General features: G+C 59.7%; 1 protein-coding gene across 2 annotated transcripts; it reads left to right on the forward strand.

Moving 5' to 3' along the window:
* The first annotated feature begins 3627 nt into the window (after positions 1-3627).
* LOC136370513 (glycine receptor subunit alpha-4) lies at positions 3628-14820 on the forward strand. Of its 2 annotated transcripts, XM_066333958.1 has the most exons (10): positions 3628-3794; positions 6263-6396; positions 6849-6916; positions 7636-7859; positions 7989-8071; positions 8261-8401; positions 8485-8699; positions 8925-9074; positions 9929-10033; positions 12361-14820. In XM_066333958.1, exons 1-10 carry the CDS (start codon positions 3712-3714, stop codon positions 12646-12648), a joined length of 1491 nt encoding a protein of 496 aa, XP_066190055.1. In that variant the 5' UTR covers positions 3628-3711; the 3' UTR covers positions 12649-14820. The 2 variants fall into 2 exon arrangements, with proteins under 2 accessions (XP_066190055.1, XP_066190056.1); XM_066333959.1 differs by lacking the exon at positions 9929-10033 and having other exon boundaries at positions 3629-3794.
* Positions 14821-16564: the final 1744 nt, after the last annotated feature.

The raw sequence follows: 16564 nt of genomic DNA on the forward strand, positions 1-16564 counted from the left end.
TGGGAGCACTGCACAGCCACCCACGAGAAAGGGTTTTCTCCAGCATTAATTTCACACCCCATTAAATACCTCAAAATGTTTGCTCTGTGGGAGTGTGCCTCCGTGTCCCCCCAGGGTGGAGGGGATGTTCTCTCCCCCAGTGCAGGCACGAGGGGTTTTCCTGTTTGTTTTGCTGCTTTCCTTAGAAACAGTGATGAGGCTGTGCCTGCTCTCTCTTATTTTCACTGGTCAGAGCATTAAAAAAGGGAAATGAGAGCTGACACGGCCCTAAACTGAAGGCAACAGAGAACTTGAATCTTTCACAGAGAGTGCTTTCTCCCCAGGGCTCATTAAGCATTTAAGCAGTTGGTCCAGAGAAGTGCACAGCAACCCCTGCACACTGGCTGGCAGAGCCCTCTGCACGCAGCAGCTCCATTTCACACCTCGGTTTCTGCAAAAGAAAATCCCAATCCTGGGAAAAAAAGACATAGGACGATGTCCAGAGCTAGCTGGGCTGGCTGGGATCCTTGGGAGAGGGGAAGGAAGTCAGGAGAGAATTAGGAGACAGGATGGAGGTGCCTGTGATGTGGTGCTTTCTAATTACAACAAGCACAGTCTCCCAGAGCATCAGACTCTGTTCCTGATGAATTGCAGAGTTGTTGTCCTGGCCTGGCCCATGTGCCAGCCCTTCACTGGGTCTGGGGCTGAAAGATGCAGAGCAAGCAATGCCCCTGAGCCAGGAGCTGCCTCTAAGCTGCTGCCCACCCCTCCCCAGAACTGACCCACCCTGCTGCAATGGGGCTGAAGCAGGTTGCTCAAAGCCCACCATAAATCTCTGCCCACCTGAAGCTTGTGTCCCTCCTGCTTCAGGTCTTCCTGGCTCCAGGGCAAAGGCAAATCTGTGCTCACTCCAAAGGAGAGACCAAGGATGAGTGGGAAGCAGCAGGATGGCTTTGTGGTCCTACACAAAGAGCAAAGTGTACCCCTCTCCCTCACCTCTCAACACAAACAGCACAAAGCTGATCTTTATCCTGAAACTGAGCTTAAGCACCTGAACCTTTTCTCTGGAAAAAAACCCCAATCTCTTTTTAAAGGCTTGAATCACCCCCACCCTGTAATGGTTTTGTCTGCAAATACACTTCAGGGTTTCATTGATCAGACAGAAATTAAATCTATAGATGTGGCATATAGATTGAATCTATAGATGCGAGGCTGAGCAGCAGCAGAGAGGGGTTGGGGTACAGGCAGTGTGAATTGGCACAGCCCTTCTCCAGGCTCTGGAGCCAGGCAGATTTGAGGCAGGTAAGTGTCTGGCCTCCAAGCAGCTGTTTGATGTGAACTCAGAGATAGTGGAGGGAAAGGAAAAAAAGATTATCTCACTTTTGTCCCCATTTGAGCAAACCCAGTCTCTGTTGCCTGCATGTCTCCTCTTAGCAGAGCCTGGCACGGTGACAGGGGCAGGTTTGGAGCAGGGACATGGGGATCCCCCTAGGGACTGCACCAGGCTGGCAGCCACTGGATCAGAGTGATCTTTGCCACCTGCCCCCTGCCCAGTCTTGCTGCCTCTGGGGAGAGCAGCCACAGGCCAGCCTGGTGGTGGATGCCTCTCTCCAGAAGCCCAACACTGACAGCTGCCTGCTGGCTGGAATCCTGACTGTTTACAGAAAAACCACCTCATGCTTTGATTTGAGGGACATGGGGGATAAACCTATTCTCGTCACTCCCAAAAATGAGGATGAGGCAGCATCCCTGGGATCCCCTGGGCACAGCTAGGGCTCTCCTTGTGCAGCTCCTGCTCCATCCCCCTGACCCAGCCAGCAACAAACCAGCGCTGCCTTCGCCCTCCTGATGGGATGCTCGCTGCCTTCATTTTCTCAGAGCTTATTTTCAGCACCTCGCAGCGCTGGCTGCCTGCAGAGCTGCAAGGCGGGCAGGAGGGCTGAGGCTGCAGAATCCCCCACAGTGCTGCTCATCAGGGAGCCACGTTGGCTTCTCCAGCCTCTGCAAGAGCCTCGTTCGCTCGGTGCGGCACCCTGCTGACCCCGGCGGGCGCACTCATGGCTTGTCGCTGGTTATCTTGAGCTCCCATGTTCCCACAGCTGCTCTGACCATCCTCAGGCCCCTCAGCTGATGCGGGGACACCATGCCAGTGCCTCAGTTTCCCCAGAGAGCAGGGAGGATGCACTGGCTCCCCTCCTCCCGGCAGTGTCAGGTCCGCTTAGCTCGGACAGTGTCTGGAAGAGGAGCTGTCACCCGGAGCGCGTTTGCTCTGTGCTCCCTGGGGCTCCACGCTGCGCCTTGCGCCTCCCAGCACCGCGGCGCCGTAATCATTAATGGCAACGGTAATCAGAGGAGACTTCTCCCAGCTCCTGGTGCTGGGAGAGCCGATGAGTGGGGATGAGGATGGGGATGAGGATGGGGATGAGGATGGGGATGAGGATGGGGATGAGGATGGGGATGAGTGCCTCGAGCCAAGAGCCCTCTGGTCACCGCCTGCAGCCCCCTCTGCCCTGTGCTGGAGCGGGTTCCCCGGGCTCAGCCTCGCACAGGAGCCCTCACTCCCACTGCACGGCAAATCCATTGCGGGGTTCTCAAAGTCCCGTGCAGCCCCTCATTCGCCCTGGGGACAGCAAGCACAGGGGCACCGTGTTCTCCTTCTCCCCTAAGATCTTCCTCTGCGGAGCCCTGCAGAAATGGCTTTGTACAGCAGCCCCCAGCCATTACCAGACTGCAATTAATACAAATAAATGAGATGAGCCAACCACAGTAGAGTGAACAGAAACCTGACTGACATATCTGCCAGGAATAATTTATTTTGCACTTTTATCTTTTTTAAAATACTATTTACTTCCTTGCAAATTAATCACAGATTGCCTTGGACCAGAGGGGACTCTGCGGCTTGGCCGGATGGCCTCAGGGGACAGGGCACAGGGAACCGAGTCCCAGCCCTGCCTCTGGTTAACAGGCAGCTCCGCTCCCTGTGCCTTGGTTTCCCTGTCCCCGGCAGCCGCTGCAGCTCCCGCATCACGCTGACATGACTGTCCATCTTGTGTTCTCCAAGGAGCTCACCCAGGACAATCCTGTGCACCCGCTGAGCCTCTGCGAAAGGCAAGCGCAGGGGTCCCAGCAGGAGAGACCTGAGCTGCGGCCCCAAGGCCGGGCTGAAGGATTTAGGAGCCCCGTTTTCCCGAGCCGCTCCCCCCCATCCGACGGCCAGTTCCTCTGGGCCAGCCCTCGATGCCCGCACATCCCTCAGCCCCGCACATCCTCTGATCCCGGTACGCTTCTCGTCCTCGGAGCACCCCTCGCACAGCCACCAGCGCTGCCACATCCCTCAAGCGCAGCGCATCCCTCCACCCCTCCATCCGAGACCCCGGTGTGCCCGGAGACCACCCCAAACCCCCCCGGGGGCCGCGGGCTCCGGGACAGCCGCGGGCCGGGCGGCACAGAGCCCCGAGGGCACGGGGAGGAGGCGGGCACGGTGCCGGGAGCCCCCCACCGCCGTGCCCGCCTCCTCCTCGCCGCGGCGGGCGAAGCTCCGCCCGGCTCCCGGGGCCCGCAGCCGGCCGGCGCCCACCCCGCGGCGGCCGCCCGGACTATGAGGAGCGGGAGCGGGCGGGGGGCGGCGGCAGCGGCCCCGGTGAGGCGGGAGCGGGAGCGGGAACGCCGCCGCCGCCGCCGGCCGGGTCATGCCCGTGCGCCCGGGGCGGCGGGGCTGCGGGCTGCGGCGGGATGGGCGCGCTCCGGGCCGGTGCCCTCGCCTTCCTCCTCCTCCTCCTCCTCGGCTGCCTCCTGCCCCGGCGCGGCCCGCTCAGGTGAGCGCACGGCGCGGATGCTCGGGGCTGCGCGATCGCTGCTCTCCGAGCCGCTCTCTCCCGGCAGCCGGACCCCATCCCCCGGGAGACGCGATTCCCCTCCGGCACACGGCTATCACCCCCTCCCGGAAACAGATCCATCCTGCGGGACCTGGGCATCCCCTCTCAGACCCGGACGAGCCCCTGAACCCTTATCCCGACCCCCAGTCCGGACCTGCCTCCGGGGCCTGATGCCCCAGACAGAACGCTCCCAGCTCCTATCCGGACCTCCCGCGAATCTGGATTCGCTCCCCATTCCCCAGGACCCTGACCCAGCACCGCGGGGAACCTGGCAGACCTTCCCCTTGCCGTTCCCCGCTGCAAAGAGCCGGACCCTGCCTGTCCCCAGCAGCCCCTGAGGGTTCCCCTGGCCCCGAGCCTTACCACCGTGGGAGAAAGGGCGAGCTGAGCCCGGTGATAGCCCAGACAGCTCCTTCTCTGGTGCTGCAAAGCCCCTGAGATGTCCAGATCCTCTCCTGGCTCATGGCGTTTGGGGAGAGGAGAGCTCAGGACAGTCCCTGACCCAGACCCTGGGTCACTCGGGACAGTGGGTGGGTGTCTTAGGTCCCATGGGTGCAGGAACAGCTCTTGGCCCACTTGAGTGGAAAACCTAAAGCCCCCAGGTGCCTTTTTCCATGTCTGTCCACCTTGGGTGTTATCTGGGACAATTACACTGGGATTCAGTGGAGAGTGGGTCAGGAAGGGAGGGGTTGGGGGCTGCAGGACCCCTGGGCTGAGTGTGAACCCCTTGACCAGTATGGCTGGAGCAGCATGGGGGAATTTGCAACACTTATGGCAGAGAGGAGTAAACCAGAATTGCTTCAGGTGCAGAAACTGCTTGTCTCAGAGCAGTGTTTTTAGGCAGACATCAGCATTTTCCAGCCCTGCCATCCACTAACTCCACAGAGGTGCTGAGTCCTGCAGTGCCCAGCCCAGGGTCGGGGCAGAGGCCCCAGGGCAGGCAGTACCTCAGGTGGGGGGCTGAGGCAGGGGCTGTGCCCAAGGGCTGCATTCCAGCACGGCCCTGCCAGGGATGCTGTGGGAAAGCGGCTGTGCTCTGGGCATTTTGGCATCCCCCACACAGGTCTGAGCATCACTGGGGCTGCAGATCTGCTGTGGCTCAGTTATCTGAGCCTCTCCAAGGAGCCACCTGCCAAGGGAGCCTCCCTCCCACGTGCGTCAGGGGAGAGCCCTCACTGTCCTCTCCTGCTGAGGAGGACATGGTTCACAGTTATGTGGTAGGCAGAAGCCTCACTTAACTCCTTGTTAGCCTGGCCTCTTGCAGCCCTCCTCCCAAAGGCACCACACCTTGCTCGTGCAGCTCCTGGCAGGGAATTTCTCCCAGCCTTTTCCTCTTGATCAGGATGAATCTCAGGTACCCTCTGCTGCCCTTCTCCAATTAAAGAAAAACCTGCCCTACTGGAACATTTTGGTTGTGGCCATTTCTAGGTAAGGGTGCACATAAACCCCTCTAGGATGAATTTCACCTCCTTGAAAAGAGGTAGGAAGAGGGACCACAGGGTTCTCAGCAGCATCCTCTTCTTGTAATGAAGGGGTTGTAGCTCCAAGCAGGAAGGAGATCCACCTGGGCACAGACCTGATGGAGTTATAAGGCAGCATGCAGCAGCACCAGCAGCATGCTCAAAGCTCCTTTTGTGTCCAGAGATCTCTGGCTTATTCCTCTCCATCCCAGCCACATGCCTGGCAATGTGGTGAGTGAACATCTCTCGCATTGTTCCTTGAAATTATCATTATAGACTGACAGGAGGAGACAAGCTGGCAGGCTAAGATGCATTCACAAAAATATCCCCTCCAGAGTCAGTTTAAATAAATCTCCATCATCATTCAGAGCGCTGTGTGGGAGAGCTCATCACCGTGGCTGGTGTGGAGGTGGGCTTTACTGCTCCTCTCCTGCCACATCTCCTTGGCCCCTGGCAAGGTGTCAAGGAGCCAGCTGTGCTCTGGACACCTCCTCACTCAGGCAGGGCCGTTGTGTCCCCCAGCCCCCTCAAGCCACGGCAGGCAGTGTGTGACTGTGTTTGCTCAGCAACTCAAGCTGGAGCTGTAGGTGGAACCTGAGAAGGATCTTCTCTGCTTTCCCCCTCCAGCTCTGGTTTGTGTCCTGTCCCCACCATAGCCCTGGAGCCAGGAGACACTGGCCCCCAACCTCATGCCAAGGGATGTGGTGGAGTAGGGACAGGCAAAATGTGGGCATGTGGCACTCAGGCTGTTGCAGGTGAGGGGAAAAGCCACCAGAATCCCAGCAGAGGGAAGGAATTCCCCCTGTGTGCTGGCTGGGCACTGGAGTGGATGCAGCATAGGCACAGCCACCTGCCCTGGCAGCTGAGTGTCCCCACGGGGTGCCAAAATGTGCCTGCAGACCCCTGGAGCCAGCAGGCAGCAGCTGACCTGCCTCCTCTGCCCCGCAGGCTGGTCTCAGGGCGGGAGGAGATTAAAGCTGGTTCCCGAAGCTCACCCAAGCCCATGTCCCCCTCGGATTTCCTGGACAAGCTTATGGGACGAACCTCAGGCTATGACGCCCGCATTCGACCCAACTTCAAAGGTAAGAGGGAAGACGTGAGGGTTGCAAAGCTGGCAGATCCATGCTTATGGCTGCCCAAACCCAGGGCCTTTGGGGCAGAGCTGTGCCCACATCCCTCTGTCCCCACAACCTCCTGGAGTGCTGCTCCTGCCAGCACTTTGTGCTCACTTTGCCTGACAGCACAGGCGGCTGCGGTGCCTGCAGGGCGTGCTGGGGTTCATTTATCCCCACACTCTGTGGGTCTGTGTGCCTGCAGGGTGTGCTGGGGTTCATTCATCCCCACACTCTGGGGGTCTGTGTGCCTGCAGGGTGTGCTGGGGTTCATCCCCACACCCCGGGGGATGAACGGGCAGGGGACCCTCCCTGTGTTTGTTGAGCCACATGGTGTGTGCCGGGGCTGTCCCCGTGTGTGCCCGCGGAGCGCACGGGGCTCAGCAGCTGGCGGCAAGAGGAGACTTCACGCTGTTTTCCAGGTCCACCCGTCAACGTGACGTGCAACATCTTCATCAACAGCTTTGGCTCCGTCACCGAGACCACCATGGTGAGGGTTTTGCTGGTGCGACGGGCTCTCCTCTCCCGGTCCCTTGGGCTCTCCTCTCCTGGTCCCTTGGGCTCTCCTCTCCCAGTGCTTCGGGGCTGGGGAGTGTGTGGGTCCAGTGCCCGTGGCTGTGCTTACAGTGGCTCCTGTGACCCCTTCCCTGGAGCCATCCCTGGCACCACGGTGGGGATATGCAAAGCCATAGCACATGGCTGTGGCTTTTCTGGGGTGAGCTAACACAGGCTTGGCTGTCACATCCCCTGAGCTGAAAGAAAGGGTCACAGTGGGGCAGCTGGATGTAGCCCCCTGCCATCCTGAACCTCCTTGGGTGCATGAGGAATACCTCAGAGGAAGTCCCAAGGATAAAACTTTCCTATTTTTACTTCTGCAAAAGCCTTAATACTATCAACAGGCCCACAGAGCCATGTGCCAAATGCTGCAGGCAGCAGTTACTGGTCTTCCACCACCTCCTCCTCCTTTTCTCAGCTGCTGTGGCCTTGGATTTGAATTTGAATTTCCCCTGGCTGCCAACAGCATGGGAAGGCTCCTGAGCTGCCCCTGCTCCCTGCTTTATTAGCAGGCACACAGCAACAGCAGGGCTGAGCTTCAACAGAGACAGCCCTTTCCACCTCCTCCTCCATCCCTTCCTCCTCCTCCTCCTCCTCCTCCTCCTCCTCGGCCCCCCGGGGCGCTCAGAGCTGAGGTGGTGCCCTCTGTGCCAGGACTACCGTGTGAACGTGTTCCTGCGGCAGCAGTGGAACGACCCCCGGCTGGCTTACCGCGAGTACCCCGACGACTCCCTCGACCTCGACCCCTCCATGCTCGACTCCATCTGGAAGCCAGACTTGTTCTTTGCCAACGAGAAAGGGGCCAATTTTCACGAGGTCACCACCGACAACAAGCTCCTGCGCATCTTCAAGAATGGCAATGTACTCTACAGCATTAGGTAGAGCCTTCCCCTCTGGTGCAGTGCCTGAGTGGAGAGGCAAAGCTCTCCTCTTGTCTTCCATGTGGCAATTTTCCTCACTGACTGCCGCAGCTCCAATAACTCCCTCCTTTCCTCTGCCTCCTCCAGGCTGACACTGATCCTGTCCTGCCCCATGGACCTCAAGAACTTCCCCATGGACATCCAGACATGCACCATGCAGCTGGAGAGTTGTGAGTACCTCGGGGGGTTCAAGCTATGTTTCATTTCCCTCTTCCCATCCCATCCCCTCCCATTCCATGCCATCCCAAAAGCTGGCAGCTCACTTTTTCTGAGGGACATAAGCAGGAAAAAGCAGTTGTTCAGGGTGGGGTTGAACAGGGTACGCATCCCCATGCCATGGCTCCCTACACCTCCTCCAGTTGGCTACACTATGAACGACCTCATCTTCGAGTGGCTGGAGGAGCAGGAGGCCGTGCAGGTGGCAGAGGGCTTGACACTCCCGCAGTTCATCCTCAGGGATGAGAAGGACCTGGGCTATTGCACCAAGTACTACAACACAGGTGAGCACCCCAGAGACCTGCTTCCACCCCCTTGCCACGGCCCAGGGGTCCCTCTTGCCCACTGCGGCTGTCCTTCCCTACAGGCAAGTTCACCTGCATCGAGGTGAAGTTCCACCTGGAGAGGCAGATGGGTTACTACCTGATCCAGATGTACATCCCCAGCCTACTCATTGTCATCCTCTCCTGGGTCTCCTTCTGGATCAACATGGATGCGGCGCCAGCCCGGGTGGGCTTGGGCATCACTACGGTGCTCACCATGACCACACAGAGTGCCGGCTCCCGCGCCTCCCTGCCCAAGGTCAGTGCCCCAGGGACAGCCTTTTCCTGGGAATGGCTTGGCTTTGGAGCCTCATCAGCTGGGGCACCACATGTGCTGAGGGAAAACACTCTCGTGGCTGCTGTAGCCTGTGTGCCCAAGCTGAGAGGGCTCCCATGCTTCTTGGCAGCGGGATGAAGCTGGCAGTGAGGAGGGATGAGCAAGGTGGGGGGCAGTGGGTCCCTGAGCCCCCTGTCACCCCGGCAGGTGTCCTATGTGAAGGCCATTGACATCTGGATGGCCGTCTGCCTGCTCTTTGTCTTCGCTGCCCTGCTGGAGTACGCGGCCGTCAACTTTGTCTCCCGCCAGCACAAGGAGTTCATGCGCCTGCGTCGCCGCCAGCGACGGCAGAGGATGGTGAGTCCCCCCTCTCTCGTGACATCTGGGCAGAGGATGGTGAGTCCCCCCCTCTCTCATGACATCTGCTCGTCCTCAGCCCCTGAGGGGACACCCCAGGGCTGCAGTTTGTCAGCAGCCCCCAGGGCAGGGCTGCATTCCGTTGCCCCAGATGGCTCCTAAAGCACCCCGGGGACCCATGGGCACTGCAGCACAGCCCACAGCACCCATGGGTGCTTCAGGCCCTGCTTAGGGTGCTGTCCTTCTGCTGGGACATCCTTAGGCTCTGCTTCCTCTAAAAATGCAGAAAAAACCCAGTGAGGATGGGGGGAAAGCAGCCTTTGCCCTTACCTGCGGCCCCAAACCTGGGATCCTTGCTCTGCTGTAGCCATGACAGGGACTCACTGCTATGTCAGGGACCCGGTGGCACCCAGGGACAGGTGTGGGCTGCAGATGGGAGCGCAGCAGGATCTGGAGAGGCAGGATCCCTCACTCATGGAAGTAGTCCTCCCCCTCTGTCAGCTCATCAGCACAGGCATCAGGCCTGCAAGAAGCTTGGGGTAGGCGTGTGGCTGCCCCACTCTCATTTTCCTGCCATAAACACTGTGAGGCACCAGATCTCTACGAAGACATGAGCGCACACACACACCACACAGGCTCACAGTGTCCAACCAAAATCCCTTTGGCACGTGCTGAAGACAGATCCCAGTGCCAGGGCACACTGGGGGTGGCTTTTTTCCCCCCCACACAGAGCCCCCGTCTCCCCAGCATCCCCATCCTGGCACCCAGAGCCGCTGCCCCGGGGCCGGGGTAGAGCCCTCGGTCACCACCCGCTGTCCTGTTTCTGTTTGGTGCACACTGCTGGATGCCAAAAGGGCCTGAGCAGCGGCACGGCCAGCCTGGAATCCCTGCGGCAGCTGAGCAGCCGGCACAGCAGCGAGCACACCTACGCGACGCTCTCACAGCTCTCCAGCTCCCGGGTAAAGCACGACCCTCCGGCAGCCCCCCGTGCTTCCCCAGCCAGCCTCACCCTCCCCTCCCCAAAAGGAGCCAGCCCCGGGGGCCAGCGAGGGCCTGTGGAAGAGGCAGGCCAGTGATTTGCACAGAGTAGGTGCCCCTAGGATGCAGCTGCCGATTCCTGGGCTCCAAAGTTTTGAGAGAGGGATGGGAATGGAGCAGATTGCCCTGTAGACGCTCCCACTCCGTGCCTTGGGTTCCCCGTCTGTAAAGCAGCACCGGCACAGTCTCCTTTGCTGAGGGTGAGTGATGCTGAAGGTGACTGATGGCTGCTCCAGGGCTGCTGCCCGGCTCCCCAGCCATGCCCACACCTCCGGCAGGGTGAGGGCTCTGCCTCCCTGCAGGCAGGTTCGAGGCACTCCCAGCTGCCTGCAGAACTCCAGCACAGGCAGCTGCTCAGGGCACACGGGCACTTTGCAGCTTGAGGCATAGGGAGAAGTGTGGGGCAGGGCAAGCTCCCAAGGTGTTGGGGAGATGCAGGGGGTCAACCACAGCTCCAAGGAGGAGATCAGGCTTGGCCAACCTCACCTCCTCCACATGATCAGCAGCCCTTGGATGCCACGAGAGGCACCTTTCACAGATGACTCCTGGAGATCAACACCCACGCAGCCAGGGCAGGGAGAGAGAGGCTGTGTCCAACCCAAGAACCATCTGCTGGCTTAGAACAGAACCAAAGTGCAGCTGCCCCGAGGTGGAGGCTGCAGAGCCACCCTGGAGTGCACTGGATGCACCAGCAGCACCCCAGGGTGCTGTTCAGTCAGAGATGGGAGCAGAGCCCCACTACACACAGCTCCTGTGCCTGAGACAGCCAAGCCTGGGTTTCACAGCCTGAGGGCAAATCCCTCCCACAGAGCACCCAAATCCAGGCTCAGGAACAGGCTGCTGGCTCCCCAGGCTGGGGGAGTAGCTGCTGGTCCCCAAGGGCACACAGAGCACCCCAGCTCTCCCCCCCTAGAGTGGCTGCAGGCACTCAGCCCGAGGCAGGGAAATAAAACTGTACTGCAAATGACAACTAACCTCAGCAATCTGAGCCGCTGCTGCTCTTCCCACTGTAAAATCTTGCTTAGCCTGTGGATTGCTGAGTTAAATAAAGATGCCAGGGTACAAACTCTGCATGAGAGCCCCCGTGCACGCCGAGTGCCTGCAGGGGCTGACCTCAGCAAGCAGCCTCTGTGTCCTGGAGGGCAGTGCTGGCCAGAGATGGTGTTTGGGATCCCAAACAGCACCCAGACACAACGTGAGATACTGACCTGCAGCAGGCCCTGGAAGAAAGGACCCACCACAGCCAAATACAGCACCAGCAAAGGCAGAGGGGAGCTGAGCTGAGCCACAGACCAAACGAGTCCAGGGGCTCAGCAAAAAGCCAGATGTGCAGCCTGTGCTTGCACATGCCCATCCCTCATCAAATCTTTGCACACATAACCCTCTCCAAGGCTAAAAGAGCAGGACAAGGCAAGTGGCTAACAGTGCACAGCTGCTGATGGGAGGAGTGCAGGCACCGCTGGCCAGCCCCTGAGGCACCCAATCGGTGCCCTGAACAACGGCAGTGGGCTGTGGCCAGAGACTCCCACGGCAGTTTTGCAGCCTTGATCATGAACATGCAACTCCATGGGCGTGTTGCCCTCTCTGCAGCCTTCTGCCAGCAAGGGGAGAGAGGGTGAGCAAGGGCACAGAGACCAGCAAGGAGTCCAGCTCTCTTAGCCTCCCTCCTCTGCTGCACCAGGCAGTCTCTGCCAAGCAGACAGGAGGAGAAATGAGAGCATGGTTTCTCGGGAGGGACTGGGGTGGCCGGCAAGCCGTGATGGTAGCCAGGTTCCTGCATCCCTGCCCTGCTCTGCCCCCGTCCCCTCCTATTCACCATCACAGTCACACTTCCACCCCACAGCAAACACAGCACAGCCACAGCAGTGCCTGCACACCGCAGCTCCCTGAACCAAATGCACCCTGCACCCCTAAGTATCCTCTTCCACCAGTTCACCTCCCATCCTTGTGGCTGCCAGAGTCAGGCTTCCCAAGCCCCGGAGCTGGAGCTGGGAGGAAGCTGGGGGCATGTGTGTCGGGCTGCCAGGGTCGGGCTGCCTTGGGCTGCGCCCTGAAACACATGCTGGACGAGAAGGCAGGGGCTCAGTGCTCACTGCCAGCCCCGTGCTCCTGGCCGCACGGCTGGGGCTCTCTGACAAAGCGCCCAGCCTGGCACAGGCACTGTCACCCGGCACCACGGGGTGTGCAGGACCTGCAGCCTCTGCCAGCACCAGTGGGTGCCCTGCCTGATGGCCTCTCCCTTCACCAGGAGGAAGAGCTCAGCCGTGAGAGCCGCTTCTACCTGCGAGGCTACGGGCTGGGGCAGTGTCTGCAGGCCAAGGAGGGAGCTGTGGAGGCCCCCGGTGTGTACAGTCCCCCGCTGGCCAGCGCCGTGCTGCGGGAAGGGGAGAGCCTCCGCAGGCGCTACATCGACCGCGCCAAACGCATCGACACCATCTCCAGAGCCGTCTTCCCCTTCACCTTCCTGGTCTTCAACATCTTCTACTGGGTCGTTTACAAAGTGCTGCGCTCAGAGGACATCCACTTGGTGCCCTGAGGCTGGGAGAGTGTGACTGCGTCTCTTGCTGTGACCCCCACAGTGTGCCCGGGTGCCACAAGCTCAGCCAGAATGACATTTCCCTCTGTCCCGGAGCGGTGGCACAGCTGAGCTGGGCCTCAGAGCCTGGACATGTGGCAGCGCCCAGAAGCCCCACTGGATTCTGTGGCACAGAGTGAGGGGATCAACAATCACAGGTCTCCATGGTCAGCTGGAGAGAGGGACCCCTCCTGCTTCCTGCATGGTGTCACCCCCAGGTACCCCGGGATGTGCCATCAGGGCACAGGGAAACAACTGCTCCCCAGGAATACTGTGCTGCTGCTGGGGGAAGCCCTGGGTATCCAGGGGCACAGGAGAGCCCCGGGTACTTTGGCACAGCCAGCAGTCAGAAAACATCACCTTCCAGAAAACTACCCTCCCCTTCTTCACACCTACCATGTTAGGCTGCTGCTTCTCCAGCCTGCATCACTGAGCTGTGGGCCCTGAGCAGCCAGGGATTAAGTCACAGCCCTGTGCCCTGGCCTGGAGCTTGGTTACAGGAAGGAGAAGGCAGCACCCCTGCCTGCACCTAGACTGTATGGGGTACTGGCTCTGGCCCCACAGCCCCCTGCCCAGCAATGGACAGAGCCCCTCTGCCCCAGCCAGCCCCAACACACAGCACAGCAGCAGGCTGGGGGTGCTGCCCTCCCTGCAGAGCTCAGAACTGCCCATGATGCCCAGGGCTGCAGGCAGGGACAGTGGGCAGGAGGCTCTGTTTGCTCCAAGGAAATGCCAGCCCTGAGGCAGGCAGCAGGCAAGCTCAATCTTACTGAAGGGGCACAGATGGCCACTGCAGTTGCAGATGGGAAGTCACTTGGCACTGCGTTATCAGCAGCGTGGGGCCCACAACCTATCTTTCAAATGGAGATTTTTTGGGATGAAAGCAGTGGGGAAAGCTTGGCTGATCTTTTTGGAGGAGCAGAGTCAGTGGTGGCATCCCCAGACTCCTGCATTCCCACAGTACCACGATGCCAGAAGAGATGGAGGTGAATATTGCCCCATTCCCCAGCCCAGCATCTAGATGTAGCATCCTCTGGATAGGTTCATCCATAATACTCCACTGGAGAGGAGACCAACTGGAACCCTGACAGGACAAGCTCAGCAAGGCTTCCAGCCCTCCCGATCTGGATACCCTCCATGCTTTGCAGGAAATAAAAGCAGCAGGTGATGTTTAAGTCCTCCAGAGAGGAGTGTGGTGATGCTCTCCTTTCCCTCTGCCCACAGTCAGCCTGGAGGAGGCTGCAGCCCAGCAGGCCCCATGGCCATGGGTGCAGGAGAGAGCTCAGAGTTTTCCAGGGCAGGGCAGGATGGAAATAGGATTCACCCCTTTCCTTGAAGGCTGTGGTGCCCCCATGGCACAGCGAGTGCTTTGGTGACCCACCTGCCATGGCAGAATGGAGCCTGCAGGGCAGGGGGACATGGGCAGAAGGCCAGCACATCTTCTGAAACCTGACCCAGGCAGAAACCCCTGCTGTGATCCCTGGCCTGGCTCCTCAGGCACCACTCATCACCCTTTTCCTCGCAAGACTGACCGGCAGCAGCATCATCCGGCCCCTCTGAGCCCCACAGAGTGCTCAGGCACCCATTTCACAGATGAGGCAAGCAGAGACCTGGCCCCCAGGCTGCCCCATCACTGAGGGGCCCACAAGGACAGGCTGAGCCAGCTCCATCCCATTGCCAGCACTGTGCATGCCTCCCCTGCCGTGGGGTTCCCCATGGGGCCTCACTGCGCGTCCAGGCCAGACTTGCTTTTGGGGAGGCCCCATTTGAGGCACCCTCGGCTCCCCCAGCACCCAAGGCAGTGCCAAACAGGGAGGTACCAGTGTCTGAGCAGCACCCACAGGCACTGGGCGGCCACGCCAACCTCCAGCAGTGGTGGGTTTTTAAACAGCATCGATCTTCCTACGCAAATAAAGCTTTCTGGGATTTTCAGTGGTGTGTGCTGGGGATTTGTCTCTGCCAAGAACGCTGCAGCCAGCTCCCACTCACAGTGTGGGGAGGGGACAAGGGCACAGCTGCCCTGTGGGGACAAAAGCCCTGACCCACCATTATACCCATATAGATATCATTACCTCTCCACGGGTGATTTTTCTGACATAATTGATGACTGTCACATTTAACTCCCACGTGAGAGATGCCAGGAAGGCTGGGCAGGAGCCCCTGAAATTCCTCAGCCCCAAACCTCATCACTTTCTCTCCCTACCCAACTCTATGGGGTGCTCCCCACAGTCACCCAGCCCCTTTCCACTCATCCAGGCTTGGCCAGGGGACAGGACCCAGGATGAGGCAGAGCTGGGGCTGGGGGGTTCCAGCTCTGCGGTGGAGCTCAGACAACCCGAGCATGTGCAGCATCCCAAGGGCAAACCTCCCTGCGTGGCCCCTCGGCCCCTTCACTCCAGCTCGCTGGGCGGGCGCCAACCTTACAGAGCTGCCAGCTGTCCTGGGGGGCTTACGCCAGCCCTGCAGTGCCACCCGGGGCCGGGGCTTTTGTCCCCAGCTGGTGCAGGGGCGGGCAGAGCCCGCAGCTGAGGGCTGAGCGCCCCAGCAAACATCAATCTCCCTCTGTGCTCCCGGCCAAGTTTCACAGACCAGCTCTGTTGGTACCTCGCAGCCCCATCGCCCGCCCAGCCCCACCGAGGGCCCTCTGAGGCAGGGATGAGAGAAAGCAAGCTGCACCCACGCCAGTGTGGTGCTGGGGTTGTTCTCTACATTGGACAGAGGAAGCTTCCCCAGGGTCTTGCTGCTGTCCCCACCTCAAACCAAGAGAGGACGCAGCCAAGGGGAGAGCTGTGAGGTATTTCACACCAGTACTGTGTCCCCGATTCCTTCACTCCCCGCTCTGGAGTCAGGACATGACGTCTGGGCACTCAGTGTGTGTTTGGAGACAAACATTGCAGTCAGCTCTGAGCCATTCAGCTCCAGGAACAAGCACATCCAAGAAAAAAAAATGAAAAAAACCAACACATCCCTCCCAAGACAAAGCCCCCAGGACCCAGGCACTGCTCACAGCAAGGTGAGCAGCTTATTTCTGGCATCGCACTTGAAAAGCTATAAGGATATCACTGTCCCATGGCTCTGCAGGTACTGTTGGTTCTGGTGTCCCTGAGGGCAGTTTCAGAGTCGGGAGCAGCACTCAGGCCCTCCCCCTGGTCCTCCCAGCAGCCCAGTTTGAACTGGGAGTTGCTGGGACACTCTCACAACTGCAGAGCTGCCATTGCCCTCCAGCAAAAGGCTCCCATGGGTCCCTCACATCTTGGGGATGGGGGTGCTGAGCCCCATGTTCTCACAGCACAGCCAGCGACCAGCCCAGATGGCTCAGCCCCCCAGCAGAGCCCACAGTCTTTGGACAGAATCAGTTTCTCATTCCCTGCTTAAGGCTGTGCATTGGTGGGTACATCACAGTCACCACGGACAGCAGCTGTGGGCACGGGACCAACAGCCGTGGCCAAGTTAATTGCTGGTTTAAAAGGAAGTTAATGAAGTTAACACCAGGTTAATGGAACTCCCAGACAGTAAAATGAGCATCATCAGCACTGGCAGCTTCCCAGCTCCTGCTTGCAGCATGCTCAGGGCCAGGAGCACACACAGGTTGGGGACAGCACGGCTCCTTGCCAGCCCCAAGGGCTCCTTGGGGGCCAAGGAAATGTGCCCTTGGCTGGACACTGCAGTGACATGCCAGCAGGCCCCTGTCCCACCAACCATAGAGGGCCTGACCCTGCTGGCACTGAGCTCTGCTGCTGTCCCTGGCAGCATCAGGGTGTCAAACCTTCCCTTCTTCCCCCTCTCCCTCACCAGGGCTTCTGCCTGCAGCCTGCAGCTCCCATGGGGCAGCTCCAACTGCCAGAGGTTCTGTAAAGCATCCTGTGCAGACAGAGCA

Source organism: Sylvia atricapilla, chromosome 21 (genome assembly GCF_009819655.1).
Source record: "Sylvia atricapilla isolate bSylAtr1 chromosome 21, bSylAtr1.pri, whole genome shotgun sequence".
NCBI classification, from domain to species: Eukaryota; Metazoa; Chordata; class Aves; order Passeriformes; family Sylviidae; genus Sylvia; species Sylvia atricapilla.

What these genes read in the sequence shown, in the direction of transcription:
- LOC136370513 (XM_066333958.1), top strand. Translation starts at nt 3,712, where the DNA reads ATGGGCGCGCTCCGGGCCGGTGCCCTCGCCTTCCTCCTCCTCCTCCTC. An exon ending in CATTCGACCCAACTTCAAAG is followed by an intron (nt 6,397 to 6,848) that starts GTAAGAGGGAAG and finishes GCTGTTTTCCAG; the next exon opens with GTCCACCCGTCAACGTGACG. An exon ending in GCCAGCGACGGCAGAGGATG is followed by an intron (nt 9,075 to 9,928) that starts GTGAGTCCCCCC and finishes GGATGCCAAAAG; the next exon opens with GGCCTGAGCAGCGGCACGGC.